Consider the following 18,439-nt stretch of genomic DNA (forward strand, 5'->3'; position numbering starts at 1 on the left):
CCTGGAAACAAATCCTTTTTGCTTTGTTTCCACATCTCTTGTTTTTCTGGGAGTATAATAAATTGCCTCAACTTCACAAGGATGGACAGAACATGTTTTCTCTCCAAATACTCCATAGCCTAGTGGTAAGGGTGTTCTCCTGGTATGTTTATTTAATTTTGATTCGTGTCTTTTAAAGTTCTGGGTGCATTCCAACCACTACATTATTTGTGAACAGCCTCACTGCTGAGCTGAACTCTAGTCCTGACATGACTCATTTTGAGCTTCCCTAGGAGTGGGGACAAGAACTTTACTATCTCAAGTTAGATGAAAAAAAAAACCCTGAGGCTAAAAGAAGATCAATATCGCCCAGAACAGGCATTTCCAAGTGGGCAGCTGGTTAGTCATTAAGGAAATTAAGGCTGGAGTCTCAAGTTTTAAGGGTTGTTAACAAAGATAATTGCATAGATATCTTGTCCTAGATTAAAAAAAAAAAAAGTGTGCAATGAATCATAGGACTGTTAAGAAGTTGCAGAAGAAACAGAAACTGCAAAATATTTACACATCAAATATTCTTCTGGAAATCGCTATTTTAAGCATATTTAAGATATAGCAAAGTATATTTGTGATGAATTACACTTTGCTGGTTTTGCTTGTATAGAAATTATTTTGCCTTTAAAGAAAGTTCACTAACCAGACTGATGAACAGCAGTTGAAACTACCATCAGTGTTTCCCTCTAAATACGCAGCACACTGGCCATCACCATCCTCCTCAAACTAGAGGCTTTCATACAGCAATATAATGAGTTTTCATCAAATAAAGATTACGCAGTTTAAGGTTGCTTCATGCCGTATAAATAACATAGGAACACGATATTTATACAGTTACAAATCATCTGTTCAGTGCAAAAATATTTCTTTTATACACACAGGCACACCAGCAAATGCATTTTTATAATATGAACATAAAATAAAGAGCTTACTTTGACCACGTAATTGAACCTTCTGATGTCCTGAATTGCACTTGAAAAATCTAAGCGGTTAAAAGCTTCTCCCAAGGTGCAATAGCCATGTCTCTGAGAAGAAAAAACACACTTTAAGTGGAAAGAAACAAACAGACAAAATTGAGCATGGATGCCATGCTCTCTGAAAATACAATGTATCTGGACTGAAGAGTTATTTACTTTCTTGTAGAACAAATGAAAACAGATACGCTGTTTGGAACTAACAGGTACATAACCAAGGCCTTTCGATTCATACTAATCATGCAGTCTGGAATCCCTGGTATTTGAGTGCCCTGGGAATCTACTCCACTCTTGCACTGCCATGATGTTGGCACCCTCTCATGGATATCACACTCCCCATTTGCCTCAGCATAAGTTGCACAGCAGTCTGAGCCTACAACCAGAATTATCTGATTCACATCTGAGGGTAAGAGCACAGGTAGTTGCTCCTAGGATTGGAAGAACAAATGGTGTCAACATCTAAAATTTATTTTCCAGGTGCTAGAAGCTTAGGTACCTTTTTTTTTTATGTCCCAAGAGCATGAGCTTGCATTTTCTTTTGGTATTTCTCCATAGGTATCTTAAGGTAAATATGGAAGTTTCAGAGGGTGTTAACTACTTAAGGTGTCAGTAGCAGCCCAAAATGACATGTGAACACATAAGCTGAGCACATTTAGAACCACAAAGCCACATGGGAGCCTAGAACAAAATATAATGATACTAGAAAAAAAAACCAACCCCCTAACTGAAAAGAGAGTTTTGCAGAGCAGTGTGCTATTATGGTTTATTAGCCCAGGAAGGAGAAGGATAAATAATTATCTGAAATTCATTCCTAGACAGACTTCTTGGTGAATTATGTGATGGTGACAAGATGGCAGTACAAATTAACATTCCTTTTTGTGACCCAAACAAAGCTTACCCTGGGTGCATCCCAGTGGGACAGGGCACAGTTATCTACTTGCTGCAGAGTGGTGGTAATTATTGCCTATTGGTTAGTGACCAAATTTGGGATTGTACTGCTTGCTAATCCGGTTCATACATCTCAGATCCAAGTGTGCTGCACACTTCCCAATGTGCACACCTTTGTTGGCTAATTGCAGTAAATTAACACTTACAGACAACAAAACTTTTGTTGAAATTTAAGTATTTGTGTCTATTCTCTGCCTCATCATCATCATGGCTGGGCTTCACGAATGAAGATTAAGGAAGGCTCTATCCACATTTATTACAGGCACGCTGGTGGCTAATGAGGCCAATACGAGATAGACATAATTCTCTGGCTAAAGAGTTATCAAAAGGTCAGCTTAAATACATTAACATGAGAGACCCATTTCCTTGAACAGCTGGAAATGGATTTCTATGAAAGCTCTGCCTTTCCCAATGCACCATCATGACAAAATTACTCAAAAAGCATCCCCTACTTCATTTCAGCTACACACCTGCACTTGTTTTGGTTTTCTTTATTTTCAGTGCTCTCCCATGGCATGTTTCATAGGTTTCTTATCAATACCTTCCTACTCTTGTCATTTTGCCCTAACAAGCTGTATCCAGTTTAGAAAAAAATGTTTCCTGGTTGTGAGACAGCAATTTCAAAATAAAGTAAGATTATAACTTGTAAGAAAAACTAGAGCTTCTGTAAATTATGTTTTAGATTAGCTTAAATTGTTGTTCTGAATTCTTTTGTTCAGCTGTGCTTATTCCTTGCTATTGCTACTTTTTGATTCTGCTACTTTTTTAACTTTTTAGTCTAAGCTTTTGAATTTACATGAAGAATTTCTTGAAAAGATTAGTGATTAATTCTAACAATCTCTGGTTAGTTTTTTATACCCCCCCCCCAAAACCCTAGGAAAGTCAATGGTCAAATATTAGAAGACAACCAAAATATTTTTTTCACTCTCTGAATGGACAAGAAATCCAAGCAAATACCACACATCACTAGTACATCAACTTCTACAGGAGTAGCAGAAAAAGTAATCCCAACATATAGGTTATGAAGGACAGCAGTGAGAGATTTTAGGAAATTTGTGGTTTGGCCTGAATGTAGTCTGAAAACTCAGCCTAACAACCTTATCATTCAAAACATCATAATGATTGGTGACAATCTGTCATCTCCCCTTCCTTCTTACCCTAAATTTGAGATGGCACAAAGGGAAAGAGCATGCTTGAGACTTTTGTAGACCAGTGTAAGTAACCTTATCTAGAAGACAGAGCAGAAAGAGGGCTTTGAATCTGGCGAAAGGCTTTACAATTACCTTCAGATGTAGAAGGGCAGTCTCTGGGTCACTGATCTACAAGGTGAAGTCTTTCGGTGTGTCCTCTACCTAAGCTCTCTCCACAATAACCACGCTCTTCCTGAGTACAAAGTTCTGTATGGTCTCTCTTAGCTCATAAATGCAAAGCCAAATTTTGCCTGCATGACTGCAGTCATTACACTCACCTGCTTCCTTCTCTCCGTGGCATTACTCTGTGGATGCAAAACATCCTTACTGGTGTTCAAGTTCCACCCATCCCAGATAACCATAGGAAGGAATCTCAAACTTCAAGACAGTTTATCTCTACATAAAATGGATGGCTTTCCAAGGGTTCATTCCAAGATCTTTCATGTTCCTTTTACAGTTGCATGATACAGTTTATATCCCAAATGGAAAGCACTGAATATAAAGGTCCTCTTTGTAAAGTTTGAAACTGAAATTTTACTTACTTACATTCAAATGTACACCAAAATTCCAAAATATCAGGTAGCTGCCTGCAAGCACCTTCTTTGGAGACAATTATCTGGTTTTGCACTTTCAATTTTAGTTCAAAGACAGACAGTACAAAGACAGATGGGCTTGGATAAGTAGTGAACTGTATGTCCATCCTTGCAAGTTCCCACTTTGCCAGCTGCCTTTGCCTCACCACGTACAGGTGTGCTATGTTGCCAGTGAAGAGTTAAATACAACCCCTAAGACACACAGCACAAACGCTGTTTTTGGATATACAGTCTGTCAATTAAGATGCACAAATATCGCAGGAATTGACCCAGAGCATGCAGACTTACTTCCTTGGTGCTTTCTTTATGAACATAAATCCACTTTTCACGATAAAAACCTAAAATAAAACCAAAATACAAGGATTTTAGGCTTCCACATTAGTTAATGCCTTCTAGAAAGAAACTGAACTAAACAGACAATAAAATGCTTCATAAGATAGGAGAGATGGCAGAACAGTTTTAATGAAGAAAGTTTATAAAGGCTAAAAAGGATGACTAAAATTTTTTACAAATTTGTACTTCAAGAAAATAATGGAAGAGTTATATAATTAAAAAAAAAAAAAAAAACCACAAAAAACACAGGAGTGAATTACCTTTGGATCTTTGAAAAAAAAAACAAGAAGTGATCAATACCAGAGCTTCAATTGAGACATATCACTTTTGACATGAGAATTTGTTACCAATACAGAAGTAAACATAATTTGGAAGGCTATTCTATGGGTGAATATAAATGAACAACTATAGCAACATTTTTCTGAAGCTACATGAGTCTTCTAAAATAAATGAGAAAACTCAGGCGTACATTGTGAATCCGTGTTATTCCTAAAATGATCTTTTTTCCTTTTCTTGGCTGCAAACTCACAGTCTTCAGTACTGTATACTTCTTTCTCATCATCCCCAGTTATGATGCTGAAATAAAAAAATCTAATTAGAACAGCAGTGATTAAATATTTAAGATGCATACAGCTTACAATTTTCTGCATTAAAGTCTACCAGCTGAAAAAAAACCCCCATATTCTTAATTAAGATCCTCTACCTGATTGTCTATAGCAATGTGTGTCTTGAGAGAAGCTGTCGTATTCTTTTCTTCCCAGTGCAGTTGAATTTTGTGTCAAAGTGATTAAGTACACAACAGTATCTTTAGGATACCTAAAGGTATCTTCTAAGTCATTGCTGACATTTAGGAAGAACTACTAAGAAGTCAGTACCAGCTGGACAACTGCAAAGCTCTCCAAAGCTCTGGCGTACAAAAACTCATTCTTTGAAATGGACCGAACCTTGAAAAACTGCACACAGGTATAAAAGCCAGTGCAGAATTGTTTCACACCCTTGCATAGGCAGAAAGCCAGCAAAGAAAGACATCTCTTTCTGCTGTCACTTTTGAGGGAAAGAAAGTCTTTCTTTTAACAAATGCTTGAAACACACCACTTTACATAATATAGGTGTCATGGTATAGGTGTGATGCTGTACATGATTTGTACAGCATCAAGAACCAAGTGGTCTGTCTCTGCCAGAGAGACTCAATTATATCTATGTCACTTCTGACAGATAACTATGTAACCCAACACTGAGGACTATACCAAATAATTATGTATATAGTGCACAGACAATGTGAATATACATAAAAAAATATATGGACAATAAACTATTAAAATAGGGTTTTTTGATAAAGTAACCTTTCTAAAATTTACATACATTTAAAAACTGCCCATGCTACAGGGAGTCTACACAGTTTCATAAAATTTTCTTTCCATTTTTGCAGATATCTGTAAGGACCAGCAACACAGATAAGAATGGGTGTTCATTTTTCTAGCACTGAGAAGGAAGATACTTCATATGAAGGCTATGGTCTTGCCCAGATAACCAGAATAATGAAGGATATGTGGTAGTGAAGTTTAACTGTAAGACTATTTTATTTCCCCATTACTGTTCTTTGACAACAAAGTTGTATACAAACCCCCTCACATTTGTTACTATTTTTAATCTCAGTTTGCCAGATGAAGCTATTTATCAACGTCAGTTTGAACTCCAAATTAAAGAAACTGAACACTATAAAATGAATTACATCAGTTTATTCAAAAATAACCTCTATTTGGCCATTAAGTGGCAAAAATTAAATTATTTTAGTTTATTGCTACTAGCTTATACAGTTAAAATTTTCAGGCCTGAACCATCTGTTAGGGAGGATAACTAAACAACACTGTAAAAAAGCTCTGGATTTTTGATTGCTCCTATCAGTAAATGCTAGTTCAGCTTAAAGATACACAAGTTGAGAAGACTCAGAAATCAAAAGTTAGTTTCATCTTAGCTTTTCTCTTCTGGGATTTAAACCTAACATATCACTGCATTCAGACACTGCTCAATCCAAGGTCAGGACCTTAGTTCATGCCTTAATATTTTTAAAGCAGAGGATAAAGACTCAACACCTTCAATATTCTATGCAACAGTGCCAAATATCACCTCTGGTCAAATAGCAAGAGTTCAGAGAGAAGAAATCACCAACAGGCAAAAGCAAAGCAACTGACAAAAGCACAACATCAACACCAAGTTATTTGATTATGTAGCACTCCAATCCATCAGGTTTGGGGTTTTCTTCCAAAGCTTTCATAAAGGAAATCTCTTTTTAAGACCACTAAAAATTAATTCAATTATGTTTCAACATACTGGCTGCATCGCCATGTCATGTGAGAGGTTACTGCAGAATCTGAAGATTTGCTGCAGAATCAGAAATAGAGGCCAATACTCCCAGAGCTTTATCATCCTAACAACAGACAGAAGACTAGAGAGATATGTCCTGATACTTTGCAACATAATCCAGGCAGCACAGAAACTCACTCATTCCCATTGACCCAGGGAAAGCAATAAGGAGAGTATGGGAGGCTGCATTCCTGAAGGCCTACCTTGAAAAGGATAGTTAAACTGTAGAGATTCCTTCTTTTGTTCCTGGAGAGGAAGCATCCCTAGAAAGCAATTTAGACCAGTAACATACCTGAAGTGATTTAAAGCCCACTCCTGCCTTCCAACAACAGAGAATTCCTCAAGCATCAGATAAACAAGCAAGGCAGATTAAGTACAGTTAATAAATCACAGAATCATAAAATACACTGAGTTGGAAGGGACCACAAGGATCATCGAGTCCAACTCTTAGCCCTGCACAGGACAACCCCAAGAATCACACCATGTGCCTGAGAGGATTGTCCAAACGTTTCTTGACCTCTGTCAGGCTTGGTGCTGTAACTACTTCTCTGGGGAGCCTGTTCCAGTGCCCAAGCATCCTCTGGGTGAAGAACCTTTATTTAATATCCAACCTAAACCTCCCCTGACAGAACTTCAGGCCATTCCCTCTGGTCCTGTCACCAGTCACCACAGAGAAGAGATCAGTGCCTGCCCCTCCTCTTCCTCTCACAAAAAAATTGTAGCTGCAATGATATCTCCCCTTAGTCTCCTCTTCTCCAGGCTGAACAGACCAAGCAATCTCAGCTGCTCCTCATACAGCTTCCCCTCAAGGCCCTTCACCATCTTCCTTGCCCTCCTTTGGACACTCTCCAGTAGCTTGATATCTTTCTTACATTGCAGTGCCCAAACCTGCACAGAATATTCAAGGTGAGGCCACACCAGTGCAGAGCAGAGCAGGACAATCCCCTCCCTCGACTGGCTGGTGATGCTTTGCCTGATGCCTCCCAGGACACGGTTGGCCCTCCTGGCTGCCAGGGCACTGCTGGCCCATATTCAACTTGCCATCGACCAGGACCCCCAGGTCCCTTTCCATGGCACTGCTTCACAGCATCTCATTCCCCAGTCTGTATGAACATCCAGGGTTGCCCCATCTCAGGTGCAGACTCCTGCACTTATTGAATTTCATGTGGTTGGTGATTGCCCAGTCCTCTAATTTGTCAAGGTCTCTCTGCAGGGCCTCCCTGCCCTCGAGGGAGTCAACAGCTCCTCCTAGTTTTGTGTCATCTGCAAACTTGCTTAATATCCCTTCCAGTCCCGTGTCCAAGTAATTTATGAAGATGTTGAAGAGCACAGCGCCCAAGATGGAGCCCCACGAAACTCCACTAGTGACAGGTCTCCAGTCTGATGTTCCCCCATTCACTATAGCCTTCTGCGCTCGACCCATGAGCCAATTGCTCACCCACCACATGATGTGTTTATCCAGCTCTGTGCTGGACATTTTGTCCAGAAGGATCCTGTGAGAGACAGTATCCAAAGCTTTACTGAAATCCAAAAAGATGACATTAACTTCCCCCGATCAGCTAGGAAAATATAAGGAAATCAGGTTTGATAAGCAGGACTTTCCTCTCATGAAGCCTTGCTGGCTGTGACCAGTGACTGCATTATCTTTCAGGTGTTTTTTAGTCTCTCTCAAAATAATCTTCTCCACAACTTTACCAGGCACTGAACTGAGACTGACAGGCCTGTAGTTTCTAGGGTCCTCCTTCTTGCCCTTCTTGAAAATCGGGACAACATTCACCAGCTTCCAGTCAGCTGGGACCTCTCCGGAAGGAATTGTGAAGATGAAGAGGATATTTCAAACACCTTTGTCTAACATTTAAATTTGCCTGTGATGTTCCTGGAATTCTTCACGTCTTTTTAGAGAAAAGACAAATTGGACTGTTCCTTCTGAGGATCTCCTGATATGATGGTTTATTTCCTCATGTTCTGTCCTATTTCATGTGGAGAGTCTTTCCCTACTTATCTGTAAACACCACCACTCTTCTTGACAAACCTTAAGTCTGAAAGCAAGGAATGAAAGCAAGAGTCCCACAGACATTAGAAGAATGGGACAGAAACAGAGGCAGTTCCCCAGTGACTACGAGCGTCCATTCCTTCCAGAAACCTGCAGAGCTGCTTGGCGAGTAATAAAGCTGCTCTACCATCACAAAAGCAACCCCTGCCCCCTTCAAACACCAAGCTAAGATACAATAAACCAAATCAAAAGCTGCACGTGCCATATGGTGTAACAGAAGCCTTAATGAAATGTTTTTATTATAATACTGCACGTGACATCTGCGTGCACCTGGAAGGATTTAAATACATACATAATACTGCCAATTTACAGCTATTCTTACTTTCTTGTCTTGATGATGCACTTCAAAAAAAATTGTTCTAAAGCTTCTAAAGCAAAGTATCTGCTGTTCTTAGAACTATAATATTTTAGATAAAGCATGTAAGAACTTCAGCTTTTTCAAAAAAAATAATTTCATATCAGTATTTAAATAACCTTTTGGGTATGACACTTAAATGATGGAACATATGACAGGGCTATCTGAGCTCCAGCTGTTCTTCCTTATCCCCTTGCTTCTTTTCACATGGCCCTCAAGTCATGCAATTACATACAGAGACACACCAAGTGCTTTACAAGAGACTCAAAGCCAGTTACAGCTTGAGCATGCATGGCAAATTCTGAAATAAGCGTCTGCACCAAATAACATGACAATGTATTTGCCAAAGTATTTTACACTGCGTACCACAATATGAAGGCCTGCACATGCCACAGGAGAACCCCAAGCCTGGGTATATGCTGGGTACAGACTGGATAGGAAGCAGTTTTGCTGGAAAGGAGCCAGAAGTCTTGTGGATAAGTAGCTGAAAACAGGTCAGCAGTGTGCCCTTGTGTTGTATTAGGCCAACTGCACCCTGGTTTGAGTGTATCCTGCAGACTGGAAGAAGTAATCATCCCTCTTTATTTGGCATGAGAAACTGCATCTGGAGTACTGTCTAGTTTGGAGCTCCCCAATACAATAAAAACATTGTCATACTGGAATAAGTCCAGTGGGGAGTTACCAAGGTACTAGAGCACATGATGCCTGAGGGTAAGAGAACTGACCTTGTTCAGTGTTAAGAGCTGGTGGTGGAGGGAAATCTGATTGCTGTCAACTTCTAATATGAGGGTATAAATAAGATAGAGCTGGACTGTAAGGTATGGGGAAGTGAGCAGTGCTAAGTCAAGTGGTAATGGACACAATCTGTGATAAGAAATTCTTACTAGACTGAGGGGGGGGCAAGAAGGGATGACACAACTTGGGACAGGACAACAGCAAACAAAAAAATAACTTTGAGAGTAACAGAACTTAAAACAGGAGCCCAGAGAAGAATTTCCATTCTTGGAAATATACAAAGCTGAACTGGGCAAAGCTGAACTGGGCAAAGGTTGACCTTGCTTTGGATATGTGTTTGGACCAGATGGCGCCCAGAGGTCATTTACACTCTAAATTGTTCTATAAAGTTGTGCAAATAGACATTAATTGCTGCTTAGCAGCAGAAGTTAACTCACAGACAAATAGTTCAAGCTGCAGTCAGATTCAAAGTTCAAGGTGTAGTGAAATTATTCCAAAGTAGTGTTACTATGCCAAGAAGTATCAACTTGAATTCCTTAGTCTAAATTTGGACAACATGCGTTTTTAACTGAATAGACAGAAGTAGAATTAAAAAAAAAAAAAATTAAAGCTGCAAAGTTTGGCTTTGCTAAGTAGGAGATGTTTAAGATGAAGATGGAGAACCATTGCAGATGAGGATGCCTGCTGCAGACTAAGCTGGCCCCTAAGTCTGAGATTCTGACAAATTGGCAAGCTAGACTAAGAAACCCAAATCATGAGACACTGCAGATTGCATGGAAAATATTTCCGTCCTTAGTGCATTTCATGGCCAGTCCCTTCAAACTGAAGTATTTATTTTAGTCCTGAACTTTAAAAATCCAGTATTTTTGCTCAAAGAAGCAATAAAAATACCTCACCTTGCTCTCTGGAGAAAAGATATATAAATATAGACATACAATTACAAGCAGAAGAGCAGAAGTCTTAATGGTATTCACAAAGACAATGATAATTTATTTCATACTTGTCAAGCAATATTAATTAAAGCAACGCACACGATGTAATTATTTAGCAACTGTGTAAATAGCTTCAAAAATAAATTAGATTTCCTCTAATTTGCCAGGTATATTATTAAAGGTATGAAAGAAGAAAGAAAAGATTTTTTTTCAAAGGTATTTAAGGAAACTTTTATGTTGGAGGCTTACTGAACATTCTTCCAGTGTTTGGTATCCACAATGGCCAGACTGTGTAAAAAAAGAAGCCCGAATATGATCGGTGACAGACGAGCACAAAAGGAAAAAGGGCATGAAGAAAACAATAGGTCGAGACAAGCTTAATAATAATTCTTCACAGCTTAATAAGTCCCTTGAGGATTATTTCACAAATAGAAAACACAGGTGTATGACTACAGCAAGCCCCAGCTTGTCAGTAAATTCCTTCTAAATCAGATGAGTTATCATATCATTTATTGGACTATGAGCACATTATGATGGAATTTTTGACCAAGAATGCTATCCCTCAGAATTACTTCTTTGTGGAGAAACCGAGTAGAAATTTGTTTTGACAAAGCTATTTATATCACACCAGTCTGTGGGCATTTGCCACAAGTATTATTTTATTTATCTAATCTCTTTCTCACCTGTTTTACAGGAGCACATACAGTCATATATTGTATAAAAGAGAATGAGCATTAAGCTACTACTGATTGTATATTTGGAGCAAAGGTCTTATATGACTGCTATAAACAGAACTAATCCAACGCCTACTCACCAGAAAGTCTTCATTCACTTCCTGGTAACAGTTCAATATGCCTGTTGCACTTGCAATTTATACGTATTACTTTTACCTTCAAATAGTACTAGACAGGCTTTTTTCTTTTTTTGTTTTGGTTTGGGGTTTTTTGTTGGGATTTTGTTGTTGTTGGGGTAGGGTTTTTTGGTTTGTTGTTTTTCTGGTTTGTTTTTCTCATTTGTTTTTTGTTTTGTTTTTTGTTGTTGTTGTTTTGGGGTGTTTTTTTGATTGTTTGTTTGGTCGGTTGGTTTGCTTTGGGGTTTTTTTACGTATTTTTTATTTCGTTATTTTTAAAGACATAGAACGTAAGAAGGGATCTGGCTGCCTACAATAAGCAACTCAGGAAGCAACGACAAAAGGCAGACAATATCCATAAGGGTCTCCTGTCTGCCTAACTAAACAAAATACATGGATGCATTTGTATACAGACGATATCAGCTACCACAAACAGTTGCACTCTGTTGCCTTCCCACCTGCCATTAACTCACGCAGAATGACTTCTTTTTTTAACTTACACAGTGTGGCTGATATCATTCAGCTGATTATTCCCATCCTCAAGTGCAGGAGTAAAGGGCTCACATCGTTTCCATCCATCTTCTGTTTTAACCCATCTCCATCCGGGGGATCTCCAGTCTTGGCCCAAAAATGGCATGGTTTCTCTATAAGCAGCAAGAAGAGATTCCTTGTGTATTATTTATTAATAAAAGTTGCAAAACTTCTTGCCATTATTTCAGTTTTCTGTTTAACCTTAAAAAAAATATACCTTGATGAAAGTGCTCTGTAGAGTATCCTTTAAAGAAACAGATTCAGTGGTTTAAGTATATTTTTTATTCTCTAACCTCATTCTTCTTGTCTTTAAGCATTTATTAGATCAAGGTAGGTTTCCTACCTAGTTCTTTAGAGAACAGGAAAAGAATGGTAGTCCAGGAAAAAAATTATTCCAAAAGAAGCAAACTTGTATCCTGTGTAATCTGCTCTGCCATGATCAAACAGATTACTGATTTTTTTACATGATTAATAAATGGTTGTTAAAGAGATTGAGAGCCCACAAATTCAATGTTGATCCTTTTTTTTTTTCTAAGGCTTATATATACTGAGTTTGTGCTACACTGTGTAGTGATGTTTCAGTAAGGGAATTTTCATTTTCCCAAACATTTTTTCACTTGTTGTTGAAGGTCACCTCCCACACCAGGCTATTGACCAGATACCAGCACAAAAGAAGACTGCAACATAAAGTCCATTGTGATATGTCTCCCAAAAATCTCTACAAACAGATGCAAGGTATGTCATTCAAACAGTGTTCTGCTACGTTTTTTCAAGAGTGAGATTCACTTCTGACACATTAAGAATGTGAACAAAGCAGTTTTCTATACTTTGAAGAGTATGACCTTGCCAGCTTTTGCCATCTTCCCATTAGTCACACAAACATGTTGCTCCTTAGTTTAGCAAGGGATTTCACATGCAGGCTATAGAGGAAAGGTAACATTATCATATTTGAAACAATGTCAATATGTAATACAAACAGCTTTGGCCCTAACCAGTATGCATTTTCTAATACTTTTCCAAAGTGAAAAAAATATTAGGCCAGATCAGTCAAGCATCACTTTGAATTTATTTACCCATTTGCACTCTTGACCAGCATCTGCCCAATATATTAGTTACAACAGGAGAGGGCACAGGCACATAAAAAGCCAGAAGAAATACAAACTGAGTAAGCCAGCTGAGTTTTTCTGTAATTAAAAATCTGTTCACTACACAAAACAAAGTGCATTGTCTAGGCCTCAGCACTGACTTAAGTCCCCTTCCTACTCATAACTCAGCCTTCCTCTGCATCTAACAAGAACCTTCTCCAAAATTTACCACATCCTTTCCCCCAGTTACCACAAACCCTATTCATGCCTATCTGCTTTTCCAATCCTTGTATTGCTTCCTAGGAGTAATATGAACACAACACACTTTTTTTCCAAGTTGTTTTCAACTCCCCTCACATTGACTGATCATAGAATGGTTTGGGTTGGAAACAACCTTAAAGATCACCTAGTTACAACCCCCCTGCCATGGGTATAGATACCTTCCGCTAGACCATGTTGCTCAAAGCCTCATCCAGCTTGGGCTTGAACACTGACAGGGATGGGATACCCACTACTCTGGGCAACCTGTGCTAGTGCCTCTTCACTCCCACAGTAAAGAATTTCTTACTAAAACCCAATCTAAACGTACCCTCTTTCAGTTTGATGCCATTCAAAACTGCCTCTCCAGCTATCTTGTAGCCCCCCCTCAACTACTGGAAGCCTGCCCTAAAGGTCTCCCCAGAGCCTTCTCTTCTCCTGGATGAACAATGCCACCTCTCAGCCTGCGTTCATAGCAGAGGTGCTCCAGTGCTCTGAGCATCTTCATGGCCCTCCTCTGGACTTACTCTAACAGACTGACATTCTTCTTATGCTGTGGGTCCCAGAGCTGGATACGACACTGCAGGTGGGGTATCAGGAGAGTGGAGTACAGGGGGAGAATCGCCTCCCCTGATCCACTGGCCACACTTCTTTTGATGCAGCCCAGAACACATTTGGCTTTCTGAGCTGCAAGTGTACTTTGCTGGCTCGTTGAGCTTCTTGTCAACCAACACCCCTGAGTCATTCTTAGGGCTGTTCTCAATCCACCCAGCCTGTATTTGTGCTTGGGACTGCCCCACCCAGCTGCAGGACCTTGCACTTGGCCTTGTTGAACTTCATGACATTCACACGGGCCCACCTCTGTCCTGTCAGGGTCTCTCTGGGTCACATCCCTTCTTTTCAGCATGTCAGCTGCACCACACAGCTTGTCATCCAAAAACTTGCTGAGTGTGCACTCAATCCCATTCTTCATGTCCGTGACAAGGGTGCTAAACAGTCCCAATATCAACCCCTGAGGAACATCGCTCATCACGAATCTCCACTTAGACATTGAGCCATTGACCTCAACTCTTTGAGTGCAAATATCCAGCCAATTCCTTACCCACTGAGTGATTCATTCATCAAATCCATGTCTCTCCAGCTTAGAGACAAGGAAGTTGTGTGGGACAGCATCAAATGCTTTTCACAAGTTCAGTTAGATGACATCAGTTGCTCTTCCCTCATCCACCAACGCTGTAACCCCACCGTAGAAGGCCACCAAATTTGTCAGGCATGATTTGCCCTTAGCAAAGCCACGCTGGCTCCGATCCTCACGCACCCTATTGAGATCCCAACACCTCACTCCTCCAGGCAGACTCCACACCCTTCGGTCCTGCCCCTTGCCCCAGGCCCATCAGCTCATCCTGACTCCAACAGCTAGTCCCAAACTCCTTCAGCTCCACATGCCCCTAAGAGCGAGTCCCCAACCCCCCAAGCCACGACTGTCCACGCTCAGCCTCAAAGCCCCGTGCCGGCGGGGCTCACACAGAGAGCCGAGCACCATTCCCGGCCGGGACCCCCTCACTCACCTCCCCTCCCAGCAGCGCCTCTCCCCGCCCGGCGCTCGGACCGGGCCCGGCGCTGTTTCCGGAAGTACCATGGGCCGCGCCGGGCCCGCCCACGCAGCGCTGATTGGTCCCCTCCTGCCGCGCCTGTTGCTACCCGGCAGCACGGGCCGCCATTGGCCGAGCGGGGCAGCTCTGGCCCCGCCCACCGCTGGCCCGGAGCGTCACGTGACCGGCGGGCGCGGCGCGCACGTGCCAATGTTTTGGTCGGCGGGGGCGGGTCGCGTGGCGCGCGCGGGGCGGGGCGTGCCTCGGGTGACTCCCCCCTGGGTGACCCCTGAGTGTGTGACGTCACCCCAGTGTGACCCCTCGGTGTAACCTGATGTACCCCAGTTTGACCCTTTCCCCCACTAGTGTGATTCCCCCCCCCCTCCCCCAGTATGATCCCACACCGGCGTGACCCCCCCAGGCTGACCGGTGTGCCTGGTGTGACACCCCCTCCCACCGCCTACAGTGTGACCACCCGATGTGACACGATGTGCTCCAGTGAGACTCCACCTCTGGCGTGATCTCTCCAGTGTGACCCTCCGGTATGCCTGGTGTGACCCCTCCCCGCTGTGACACCCCTTGCTGTGACCAGTGCGCCTTGCTGTGACCCCCTTCATGTGGTTCCTCCATGTGACCCCACCAGTATGACCCAGTGTGACCCTCCCAGTGAGACCCCCTCCCGGTGTGACCAGTGTGTCGCAGTGTGCTCTGGTGTGCCCCATGTACCCCCGGGTGATCTGCCGGTCTGTCCCTCTGTGCCCTGGGTGTGCTGGTGTGCCCGGAAAACAAAACTCATGGAGTACCTTGTTTAAACTTTAAGTCATTAATATGTGATTGTATAAACATTTCAGATTTCACTTAAAATCAGTCATTTCCCTCATATGAATGTAGAGAAGATTAAAAAATAGAAGGTCAAGGAACTAAAAAGAAAATTAAAATTGTGATTTCAAGCATGGTAATCAGTCTTAAATTTTATGCTGTAGAACATATGCTGTAGACTTTCAATTATCTGAATGCTTGGTATTGAGGATACTGCAATTACTGAAACTTGTCCCCTTCAGAAAGCATTCCCTAATCCTTTTGCCAGTCTTAGCCATAAGAAACTGGAGGTTTTGGTCTTATAAAATAATTTCAGCTCTGTAAGAGCACAGAATTAGGTGAAGGCTCGCATTGGAAGGACTTCTTTTCAGTCTTTGGTCTTGAAAAAATTACATGAGTACTTATTTTTTGCCTGAGATTCATTGTACTATCAGTATGTCACTTAATAATTAAACTACTGTTTTACAAATTGGATTCCTTTCTTGTAATGAAGAGAGAAAAAAATACAGTACCATAATCTTTTTCAAGACCCCGTTGTCCTGACATCTAAGACAAAGGTGCTGCCTTTGCATAGTAAAAGGCTATAGGCCACAGCCTCACATTGGAAAAGGATATAAGTCAATATTAATAGTTTTGTCACACTATCAGGAACTTGTAAAGCTCATTTTCCAGCCCATGAAAGGGTCATTTTTACTCTTTGGCATGGAAATCTACAAAATTACTTCATACTGTGGCAAAAATCCTTTTGTCTCTAGGTTCTTTCTATACTTTCTCTCTGCCTTTGAGGTATCCTGTCATGTGTGGACATACATGTGACCTCATAGCTCTGGTGAGGTTGATCCTTTAGGGCAGGTAGGATTTGAGTAGAAAAACATCATGAGTGAGGCATCTAATCCAAAAGTGATACAGTTCAGAAAAACTTATGCAGTTCTCTTGTGTTTACCTGAGGACTAAGCAGCACTAAAACCTTGAGAGACAGTAACCAGGGGATTGCTTCTTGAAAAAGTGCAGCCTTTTGAGAAGGACTTGCATTGGAGCAGTTTGCGGAGGACTTTGTCCTATGACAGGGACTCCATGCTGGAGCAGGGGAATAGCACGAGAAGGAAGGAGTGGCGTAGACTGTTACGAACTGACCCCAACCCCTGTTCCCCATCTCCCTGTGACACTTGTGCAGGGCAGGGGGGGGGAAGAAAAGTCAAGAACAAAGAGCGGAGTTGAGTTTGTGAAGAAAAGGGGATTTAGGAAAAGGTAGTTTTTGTTTTATTTTAGTTTCTCTCTCTCCTATTTTAAAAATACCCTACTTTTAATTCACAATAAATTAAAATAATTTTCCCCGAGTAGAGTCTGCTTTACCTGTGATGGTAATTGGTGAAAAATCTCTCTGTCCGTTTCTGGACCCATGAACTTTTTTGTCTTTTTTTTTCCCACCATCCTGCTGAAGGTGAAGAGTGAGAGAGCAGCAGGGTGGACACATGGCAGCCAGCCAAGGTCAAACCACCACACTTCCTTAATTATCATAGAATGGTTTGGGTTGAAAAGGATCTTTGAAGGTCATCTAGTTCCAACCCCCCCTGCCATGGGCAGGGACACCTTCCAGTAGACCAAGTTGCTCAAACCTCCATCCAGCCTGGCCTTGAACACCTCCAGGGATGGGGGATCCACAGCTTCTCTGGGAAGCCTGTTCCAGTGTCTCACCACCCTCACAGGGAAGAATTTCTTCCTAATATGTATCCTAAACTTACCCTTCTTCAGTTCAAGGCCATTCCCCCTTGTCCTATCACTACATGCCCTAGTAAAAAGCCCCTCTCTGGTTTTCTTGTAAATCCCCTTCAAGTATTGATAGGTGTAGAAAGTCTCCCTGAAGCCTCCTCCTGGCTGAACAACCCCAATTCTCTCAGCCTGTCTTCATGGGAGAGGTGCTCCAGCCCTCAGAGCATCTTTGTGGCCCTTCTCTGGACTTGCTGCATGTCCTTATTCTGGGGGTCCCCAGAGCTGGATGCAGCTCTCCAGGTGGGGTCTCATGAGAGAGGAGTTGAGAGGCACCTGCTGGTCATACCTGCTGGTATGAAGCCGATCTAGGGAATATTACCTGGGTGAATACCTCACACTTTAGGAAGGATACAATAGGGAAGGAGGATACAGAGAAAGTAATGTGTTTCCTGTAGCTTTTTTCTTTTTTTCTGATATAGGTTCTAGAAGGACAAGGATGAGTGTGCCTTCCCAGCTTGGGCAGTCACACTTTTTGACTTGTGCTTCAAATTTAATAAAATTATTAATAGCTAAGGTATGTAAGTAATTGGATTTTCTGTGACAACTCTCTTTCCTGCATATTCACTGCTACTCATGCCTAGCTATTACAATATTTCACCTGCTAGCTTCAGCATATTTATATTAATTATACAATAAAGGGAGCAGGGAGAATGTGATTTTTTAATTTTTTTTTTTTTTAGTACAGACCCACTTATTATAAGACTTAGTGTATATGAGGTTTCATTCCAAATGTCTAAAAATCTTGTGATATTCAACAAGCGGATGTAAAGTGGTTGTTGCCCATAGTTAGTACTGAGCCATCCTCTCTTGCAAGCCTAATTTTATATCTCTGTACTTCATAACCAAAATAGTTTTTCTATTTAATGTCTATGAAGTCATTTTTCTATTTAATGTTTATCATGCCTGTCCGTCTGCCTTTTTTTTAACAAAATATGATAAATTTTCAAATGAGCAAATTTAGAGATATTTCCCATGTATAGTTGCTATCTTGATAGTCCAAGCTCTGACCTATAAAAAATTCATCTAT

The 18,439-nt window shown here is 41.2% G+C and overlaps 1 protein-coding gene across 2 annotated transcripts in view; it reads right to left on the reverse strand.

Annotated features, from left to right (window-relative positions):
• FBXO25 (F-box protein 25) overlaps positions 1-14,873 on the reverse strand; it is a 32,964-nt gene extending 18,091 nt beyond the window's left edge. For both annotated transcript variants that reach the window (XM_027744771.2, XM_027744769.2), the window contains exons 1-5: positions 14,800-14,873; positions 11,858-12,001; positions 4,538-4,644; positions 4,024-4,073; positions 963-1,055 (exon numbers count right to left, since the gene is read on the reverse strand). In XM_027744771.2, coding sequence (XP_027600572.1) covers positions 963-1,055; positions 4,024-4,073; positions 4,538-4,644; positions 11,858-12,001; positions 14,800-14,870 — 465 coding nt within the window. In that variant the 5' untranslated portion in view covers positions 14,871-14,873. The remainder of the gene's footprint in view (positions 1-962; positions 1,056-4,023; positions 4,074-4,537; positions 4,645-11,857; positions 12,002-14,799) is intronic.
• Between the last annotated feature and the right edge of the window lie 3,566 nt (positions 14,874-18,439).

Source organism: Pipra filicauda, unplaced genomic scaffold, assembly GCF_003945595.2.
Source record: "Pipra filicauda isolate LSUMZ 115617 unplaced genomic scaffold, ASM394559v2 scaffold41_size5083284_pilon, whole genome shotgun sequence".
NCBI classification, from domain to species: Eukaryota; Metazoa; Chordata; class Aves; order Passeriformes; family Pipridae; genus Pipra; species Pipra filicauda.